The sequence below is a fragment of the Platichthys flesus genome, chromosome 8, assembly GCF_949316205.1.
Source record: "Platichthys flesus chromosome 8, fPlaFle2.1, whole genome shotgun sequence".
NCBI lineage: Eukaryota > Metazoa > Chordata > Actinopteri > Pleuronectiformes > Pleuronectidae > Platichthys > Platichthys flesus.
This window is the reverse complement of record NC_084952.1, coordinates 8,808,841-8,817,720: the sequence shown is the minus strand read 5'-3', so window position 1 is coordinate 8,817,720 and position 8,880 is coordinate 8,808,841. Positions and strand designations below refer to the sequence as shown.

The window sequence follows — 8,880 nt, the reverse complement described above, 5'->3', positions numbered from 1 at the left end:
GCAGGGGAAAATGAGGCATGTATAGTCACTAGCTACTGTTCTTTTCAAATCTACATGAGAGGAGGGATTACTAGGGATGAACCGAGCGTTGGATTGTGCCGCGGTGGCGCCTCGCGGCCCCCTGTGGTGCCTGGGATCGGCCTTGACGAGGGAGAGGGAGCCTCAGCCTGGCGGCGCATCGCCTGGAGCCCCCTTCTTGTCTTTCCTCGCACACAGCAGGAGAACGGCCAAGATCCCAAAGAAAACGCTGGCATCCTGATATTTAGCGACGCTTCCACAACAAAAGCCAAACTTCAGTCACAATACAAATTGGCTCAGACCCGGGCGCTTGTCTGAATCCCACACGCCGAGGAGATCAAACAGATCTCCATTGTTACGACGGGTGTACTGTATGTGGTCTGTGTTTTTTCTGTGATGCACTTCAGCAAATAGTATCGATCATGCATAGAGGCCTTTGTGCATTCGTGCACAATGAGAGAAGGGTGCTTGATAACTGTGTGTGTGTGTGTGTGGGGGGGGGGGGGGGGGGTGGGTGGGGGGGGGGGCGAGGACGTAGCAGCATACGTCTGTGTGCGCGTACAGGGAGCACGAGTGGTTCTCCACGAGCGTGCAGGGCTCACTTGGAGCAGGCGAGCGATGAGATCGACAAGCGGTTGGAGAGGATGAGAGGGACACAGTGTGTGCATACAGAGGCGCTGTGTGCTAGCGGGCACTTTGGCTGTCTTAAATAAATCATGGATTGAACTGATGATGTGTCATTCTCACAAAGTAAATAAGCTCGTGGTGGGTGCTGTCAACCTCGCTGACAACCTCCGCCATGCAGCCACAGGAAATACACACAGCCCCGCATCTAGTTTACACCGGCGAGCTTCAGCGCACCACCTCCCCTCAAAAAAACACAAAAATAACAAGCACGATAACACATTCATGGAGGAGGTGTGTGTGTGGGGGGGGGGGGGGGAGGGGGGACAACTGAAGATACAGGCATTCTGACATAAACAAAAAAGGGAAATCCTCCTTATTTCTTTTTGCATTTGTTTTCAAGTTCTTTTAAATGGAAGGTCCAATTTGTGCTGTGGACTGAGATAAAGCTTCACACCTCCCAACGACTACACAGACACTGGTAAGCACAGTGTCCTTGACTCCAGTCTCCCCCTGACCTGCCGCTGACGCTCCAGTTTCCTGTGGCTCGTGGACGTGGCGTCAGGCCGCTGAGCACCCCCCCGGCCGCATTGGACATCAGCGTGGCCCTTTAGCATTGTTCGCATGGAAAAGGCTTTTAGTGCAGTGAGTTCCAGTGGAGGGTTAGCTCTGGGTGTCATAGCTGCTGCTGCTGCTGCTGCTGTGGTCGCAGGGGCCTGACCTCAGCTGTGTGGAGCTCCCCCCCCCCCCTGCCCCGCTCCGCTGCCATCAGGCTGTCTCTTTGCTCCTCCAGGCCCACTCAGGGTTTAAATGTGTGAGGTGGTGCCTGAAATTAGGAAAAAGAAGAAGAGGAAAAACGTTTTTTTAGGGTCCGGAGGTACAATCTGAACATTAAACTAACAAGGTTGTATTGATAATTCCTTTCAAGGATGAATTTCCAGGCACGTTGCGTTTTAAATGAGCGCTGCGGTTGCGCGGATGCTCTTTATCTCCGTGCGACTGTTCCTGTCTCTCTTCATTTTACTCCCCCCCCCCCCCCTCTGCCATTTGATCTCCCTGTGCCTCCCCTCAAGACAATCAACACGCATGCAGTACGTATTCGCCCTCCTCTCCAACTCTCACTTTCCACTGGCTGACCAGCAGACCGGACAAACTCACCCGGTTCCGAGGGGAAGACGTTTCTCAGCTGCTCGATGACCTCCTGGAGCTGCAGCACCGTGTCCTGCTCCATGTCGTCTCCTAACACACACACACACACGGGAAATATGTATATGGACTGGGATAAAAGGGAAGGAAGAAAGGTTTCACATCTTAACATGCATGCGTTTGTCGGTCGAAGCCCTCAGTCGCTGACCTGCTGCTTCAGTGTCGGTGGTCTCTCTGCTGGCCGGCTCCCCGTGGTGGCCCCCTCCAGACACGGGGGACGAGAGGGTTGACGGCTCTGAACCGTTGGCCTCGGAATCATCTTTGGGCTGTTTTGAGGAGAGACTGATTATCCTTCCGTCCAAATAACAGCTCATATCCATCATGTTTCAGACCTCCGAGGAGTTTAGCCTTTCACACGGTAATGAACGTTCTGGTTATTGGCACTCAGACAGCGGCCCTCAACTGACATCTCGGAGCAGAATAATAATAATTATTAAAATAAAAGGAAATATCATCCAGCAGTTGTTTGATGGAGCCATCAGGTTACTGGGATTTGTCCTTTTTTAAACACATAATAAGCCGCCCAGCCGCCCAGACGACAGAGGGGAGCCCTTACAATCACAATCACAGATGCATAATGTGACACACGAGGATATTTTTATGCTGTTTTTAGAAACAATGCAACAACACTCAGGGGGTGAGCAAGTTCAGTGGTTGTCGAGAAACATCTGCAGAGACCGGGAGGAATTCACTCGCACACCTCCTCAGACAACGACAGCAGATTGTGGAGATTTTATATTTTGAGGGAAATGAAACTGTGATATTGGTTCGGGCAGAAAGGGATTATATGAAATTGAATTGCATTTTTATATGCAGGTATATACCTCCTGTCTCTGTGCAGACATCAGTGCCACATACTATTTTAGCCTTCATCCTCGATCTCAATCTTCAGTCTTTAACCTGAACATGTGTCTGATTCCTCTCTCTCAGACACTCTCTCCTGTCAATCACTTTTCTGTCTCTCTAATCAGTGACCTACGTGGGCAGTTTGCATCTGTACTGTACAGCGGCTGCTAACTATTCCCTTCTTACGACCCAGTGACTGTGTGTGTCATCTCTTCACAGATCTCCTCCTCGCACCTTTCCTCCAGGCTGCAGTAATTCCTTTTATATTACACTCCACGGTGTCTTAAGGCTTATCCTTTTTCTTAACTCGCACAACAGTATTCCCGCCGCAGGTTCTCCTCGTCTTTCCTCATATCGTCACAGTTGACATTTGCATAGAAGTCGTTTTTACATGAACCTTCTTTGACTGCTCGCACTTAATGAAAGTATGTGACGCACTGTGTTCCTTGATGTTTGTAATTTCATGACCAGAAATGTTGAAAACCATTAAACTTGACTCTGTGCCCTTCATTCAAACAGCAGCTACACAGTGTTGTACAGTGAATGAAGCTGCTGCCGTTAACCAAGGCCCATTATCCCAGCAGAAGGATACTTGCTCATCTTATGACTAAACTTTGTACTTCTTCCACACTAATGGTGAAACAAGAACTCAGATGCAATATTAAAAACACTATATACCCGACCTTTAACTAGAGTTTTTGTAAATTTCTTACTATTAAGTATCAGAAAGACTGAGAAACATATGTCTCGAATAAGGATATGTTTAAAATGAGACGTATTTTGACTTCACATCAAAATTGCCTCCATCACACTGTGATATACCGCAGGACGGCATGGGTTTATCTTCCTGCCCTTATCATCCTGCCCACCTGGAAAATGACTTATCTTCATACAGAGGAAATGAGATTGCCCCAAAAGTATCACTCCTTTGGGCAGGAAACTATGCTCCATCTCCACCTTGACGAATAGAAATGTTCCAGCCGTGGATTCAGCTCCTTCATGACTCCTCGGAGTTGCTACTCTCAGAAAAAGGCTTGTCAGATCTGTCTGTCTGGCATTTCACCAGCCAAGAAGCTAAATTCTGGAAATCTCCCAAAAACGTTCATCTTTAAAACCCTGGCTCAAAACCGTCTTCTGGATGCTTCGCTCGAATAAAGCAGCAACATCTACCACTGTGGGTTCACGGAAAATAGTCCCTGCCACTTACTCTTTTGACCCATAGATAAGATTATTTTCTGCAATACCTTGATAAATCCATCTCTCTACCAAATTTGGTCCAAATCAGTTCATTTCATTTTGCATAATCCAGATGACTAGTAAACAAAGAAAAAGGGGCTAATGTATAACTTCCGCGGTGGAGTTAATAAATAGCGGGTTTAAATGAGGCAGGTCTTTTCCTGGACTTCATCATCATCATTATCTTCGCTGCGCCCCAACAGCGGATGTACCTGTAGCAGTAGCTCCCTGAGCCGGTGCAGCTGCGACTCCAGCTGTTTGTTGTGGTCCTCCAGGATCTGCATGCGGGTCTCGAGGCGCGTCTTGTGTTGCCGGAGGACCCGAGCCTCGGCCAGGAGCTCCTCGTCCTGCTGCCCCTCTGCAGTGGGTGAACCCGGGCCGTCCTCCCCAGCCTCGGTCAGCATGGGGACCGACGCTGCTTCTTCGTGCTTCCACTTGAGCCGCCTGTACTCGCCCTGCAGCACCCTGAGGACACCACAGTGGACAGACGGAGGGAAAGAGTCAGTCAACATGGAAAATACATCCACACACACAGAAACTGCTAGAGATGTTTACCTGACACAGAATTTCATAATCTAAATTATTTCTTTAGTTGCCTGAACAACAACACATTTAAACAATAAAGCAGGCTTCACTTTGAAAAAAGGCTGCACTAAATAGGTTCCTTCTGTTTCTAGGCTCCATGTGTGACACTGAGGCCATTAACTGATTGCAAACTGTGCTGTGAAGCATCACTAAAGGTACTCCAATTTATTTTGGTGCTGCTGGTGCAAAACATGCTGGTCTATTCCAATGTCAATATAGTTGAGCAAAGTTCTGTATTTTGGTGAGATTGGTTTGACGTCACTGATTCTAATCTTGTTATGGTTATAATATATAATATAATATAATATAATATAATATACAATATGAGGAGTATTGAACAGATAAACCTTCCCTGGACATTCATCCAGAAACTCTTAGTAGATTATCTATAACAAAATAATAATGACATATTTTATTATTTATTTAATGTATATTTCTTTGTATGAACAATCTGCCAGCATACATCTTGGTGCGATCATTTTGTGCCACTGCCACAGTACATTTATTTATTTCTGTAAATACTATTTCCATAGTGGAATTTGTATGTTATGTAAATGTTCTTAATTTCTTAAATTGTATTAGTTTATCTTTATTAACAATCTCTTGTCTACCTTGTCTACTTGCTGCTGTAACAAGTGAATGTGGGATCAATAAAGTTTTATCTTATGTGATCGAAAACTCTTTCATATTTAAAGAAGTCTATGTTTCTAATGTTTGAGGTAAATAAGACACATAATAAGAAGTTAAACGTCTTAACAGCTGTGAATCCTTGTATTTATCCACGTTTTAAAGCAGGATATCTGAGACACAGGTCCTTTTCTGTTGCAATAAAAAGATGTTAGATATGATTTTTAACCTCAGGACCCCTGAGAGATTTATTGTCGAGGTATGAGTGACAGGATATGAACCGAGCTTCTCTTCTACTCCTGTCATAAATACAGACATCAACGCACCGTGCAGTGTCATAACAGGAGGCAGACTTTGCAGAAAAAATTAACTGGGTCAAGGTTTCAGACACCCAGAGGATACATGTGTGTGTGTGTGTGTGTGTGTGTGTGAGTGTGTTTGCCTGACTAGAAAGGTCATGACCAAGCAGAAGACAAGAGAAATAATTCATGTGAATCATTCGCATAAAGGCTGCCTCCAGTAACCAATTAAATGGACAGAGAATATGAATTTGCCTCGTTTATGGAAAATATCTGAGCCTCTTTGCAACTGGGACACGGTAAATTCAAATTCAAAGCATTAACATCTACCAGTGTGTTTCAGAGCTGCTTCTATCACAGCGGTCCCTCTATAATGGAGGTTTCCTTTCAGGACACCTTTAATGATGCAAGGAACGGTTTAGAAATGCTCCCATAATCCCATGGTCTTTACTGTCAGGTATGAGCACACAAGAAATGCCTCCTGTTCTCTCACGGCTGTTCAAAGGGTCTAGAGTGTGAAAGTGTTTACTCTCTCCAGGAGATGTGCACATGGCAGCAGACAGATACCAAAAGAGTTTGATGCCTAGAGACAAAAACACATATTTGTGTTTTTATGCTTCTCCAGAGATTTACCAATGGAAATATCTCTTCCAATTGCAGCTACAAGTATAATTTAAACCAAATTCAAAGCTTTAACCAAATCAAATTCAACACAGACGTCAATGCTCGTGTTTCACAGATGTTATGGTGTTGGTGCATGTTCCACAGACCTGTTCTCATTCTCCAGACGGGCCAGGGTGCACTGGAGCTGCTCCTTGTCCTGGTGGTCCAAGTGAACCAGCATCATGTGTTGTCCGCAGGGGGAGTCAGGGTCCAGGGCGGGGCTGGAGTGACGCAGGAGGTACTGATCTTCATCCCTGAGTCCCCCACACAGGAGACAGCACACTGAGCCACCAGCACACAGCCAACAGCAGCACAAAGCAGAGCCATGGCGGGCATGGGAGAGCACACAGCCCAGAGGGGGGGGGGGGCACGCAGAGCAAGACGAGGGGCAGTTTTACAGACCAAGACAGGACGCGATGGGACACTGACAGAGACATCGCGCTGCGCCAGGTTTACGTTCCAAAAATGAAATGTTCCGTAATAAACTTGGCTCATCACACCATTAAAAACCTACTCCGATTTATTAATATTGGAATGAGGATCTTAAGCTACAAGACAATTTAATTTCCCAAACAATAACGGATAAACTTTATTGATAATGGAAGATAAAACTTTATGCGTAGGTCTATGATAGAAGACATACGGCTGTAAAACTATAAGTACATCTATAAATGTTTTGAAGTTGTTTTATTGGACGGACAGCTGTTTGTCCATTTTCTATTGTGCACTAAGGCTGTGGGCTGCGAAGCACTTTAACTGATCCAAAGTTAAAATCAATTTAAAGATTTGCCTTGTAATGTAATATCATATATCAAAGGGTAATCTATTATATTCAAGCAGGCTTGTTTTGTTTTAAGATGGATAGGTCCATTTATTAAATTATAATTATATACAATTATACCGTTTTTGTTGTATTTACACAATTTTATATTAAATATAAGCTATTGTATACTGTTCTACCTCAGAAAAGCTGTTTTACACAGATTTTATATTTTAATCATAATAATATAAAAAGAAAGATCTGCTGTTAGAGGGCTTCTGTAGTTTTCAACAAGTTAGATTTCAGACTTGTTAAGACCTTTAAAAAAAAATAATGAATACAATGTAAGACCAATATGAAGGAATATTCTTGAGAATCAGAGTCAAGAAATTACTTTTACTTCCCCCTAATTTACAGATAAGTTGAAGAAGCAGAGTTTTAGTTGAATTATTAAGAGAGAATTATTGCATTGAAACAATTTTAATACTCATCCTCTTTGAGCAGCTTATGGAAGACCTGGCTCTAATTATCTTTATTTCCAATACCTGGCAACAGGCAGCTTTGTAGAACACAGCACAATGTATACAGGTGGTGCACGGAGCCAAACAGAGGCAATGTGGTTCAGGACAGAAAACAGTTTGATGCCAGCCGAAACACCAGCTGGAGGCACAGATAGCATAGCAGCATGTACAGAGCCATGCAGCAGGAGTCACAGAGAGGCGCTGACAGACAGAAGGTCTGGTTCACAGAATCCGAACAACACGATACAAGGGCACAAAAGCAGAAAACCACGTTGCTACACATAACGGGCAGGAGGGGAAGTGTCATGCATACAAACACGCGCTCAGGCCTGGAATTATACACGGACGCTGATGCATACACCATGTGTACATGCACTGATATACACACATGTTTGTGACAAAGCTTCACCCCAGGCAACTCTCTGGAAACGTGCACATGGAAACATAAACATCAGGAGCCGGCTCGAGGAGCACAGATGTCAGTAGTGTGATGGAACATCTTGTGAGCTCTTAAAGAATTTTCAGGAGACCCACATGTCTAGAGCAGAAACACTGATCGAAGCTTAGAGCACTGAGGAGAACAGAGATCAGCAATATAAGTTGATACTGTGTAATGACACCAGATTCTGAACGTGAGTTTCCCTGCAGGGCAGATTTAAACCCTTCAAGAACAACAGTATAATCTCCATGGGACATTAACACCCATCCATACATATGTGAAGATTCTACCAAACATTAACCAGCATCATCGTATATAGAACATAGAAATGTCATCAAACTAGAGTGAATCCTGCGGAGGAGCTGCTGTTTTCTAACATTGGTTCATTTAGAAGTTCTCTAGAGGTTCTCACTAGGGGACTGACCTGAGAAACTCACATCCAGCCCCTCTGGAGAATGTCAGGAGATTCCCCAGAGGTCTGTGCATGTCTGAAAGCAGCTTCAGTTTATATCCGTACTAAGCTTAGGGTCTTTGCTACCACCTTGGGTGCAATGCTACACGAACAATCCTTCACACGCAAAAGTGTTGCACTGCTGAGAAGTAGTGTAGTCGTGTCTGGGCATGAAACTCGCTCTTAATGTGCTGTCAATCACAGTTTTCTCTCAGAACAAACACATTAAAAAGAAAATAAATAATAAGTTCACTTCACACAGCACAGACAGACACACACACACACACACACACACACACTGACACACACTGACACATACACACACCTGGAGGCCGAAAAGTCCAATGAGAACTTTGCACGGATCTGCCGGGCATGCATCCATGACGCTCGAGCCCAGAGGAGGAGGAAACGGTCGACAACTCACACACAGCAACATACAATCAACATAATAAGACACAGCCACTCAAAAATAAATGATCTGATACAACCATAAACCTCCTTCTCTACCTGAGGCTCTCTCAGCTTTCCACAATAAGAACACACCTTACTGGCTGTCTAACTCATCTCACACTTCCCTATCCTCCCTCACCACACTGCCACTCACT

The 8,880-nt window shown here is 44.8% G+C and overlaps 1 protein-coding gene across 1 annotated transcript; it reads right to left on the bottom strand.

Annotated features, from left to right (window-relative positions):
- Window positions 1-974: 974 nt before the first annotated feature.
- LOC133958394 (dystrophin-related protein 2-like) lies at window positions 975-6,940 on the bottom strand. The gene is made up of 5 exons (XM_062393154.1): window positions 6,212-6,940; window positions 4,143-4,395; window positions 1,997-2,114; window positions 1,801-1,881; window positions 975-1,468 (listed from the first exon to the last, which is right to left on the bottom strand). Exons 1-5 carry the CDS (start codon window positions 6,286-6,288, stop codon window positions 1,449-1,451), a joined length of 549 nt encoding a protein of 182 aa, XP_062249138.1. The 5' UTR covers window positions 6,289-6,940; the 3' UTR covers window positions 975-1,448.
- Between the last annotated feature and the right edge of the window lie 1,940 nt (window positions 6,941-8,880).

What these genes read in the sequence shown, in the direction of transcription:
- LOC133958394 (XM_062393154.1), bottom strand. Translation starts at nt 6,288, where the DNA reads ATGATGCTGGTTCACTTGGACCACCAGGACAAGGAGCAGCTCCAGTGC. An exon ending in CGTCTGGAGAATGAGAACAG is followed by an intron (nt 4,396 to 6,211) that starts GTCTGTGGAACA and finishes TGGTGTCCTCAG; the next exon opens with GGTGCTGCAGGGCGAGTACA. An exon ending in CGTCTTCCCCTCGGAACCGG is followed by an intron (nt 1,469 to 1,800) that starts GTGAGTTTGTCC and finishes TCCTAATTTCAG; the next exon opens with GCACCACCTCACACATTTAA.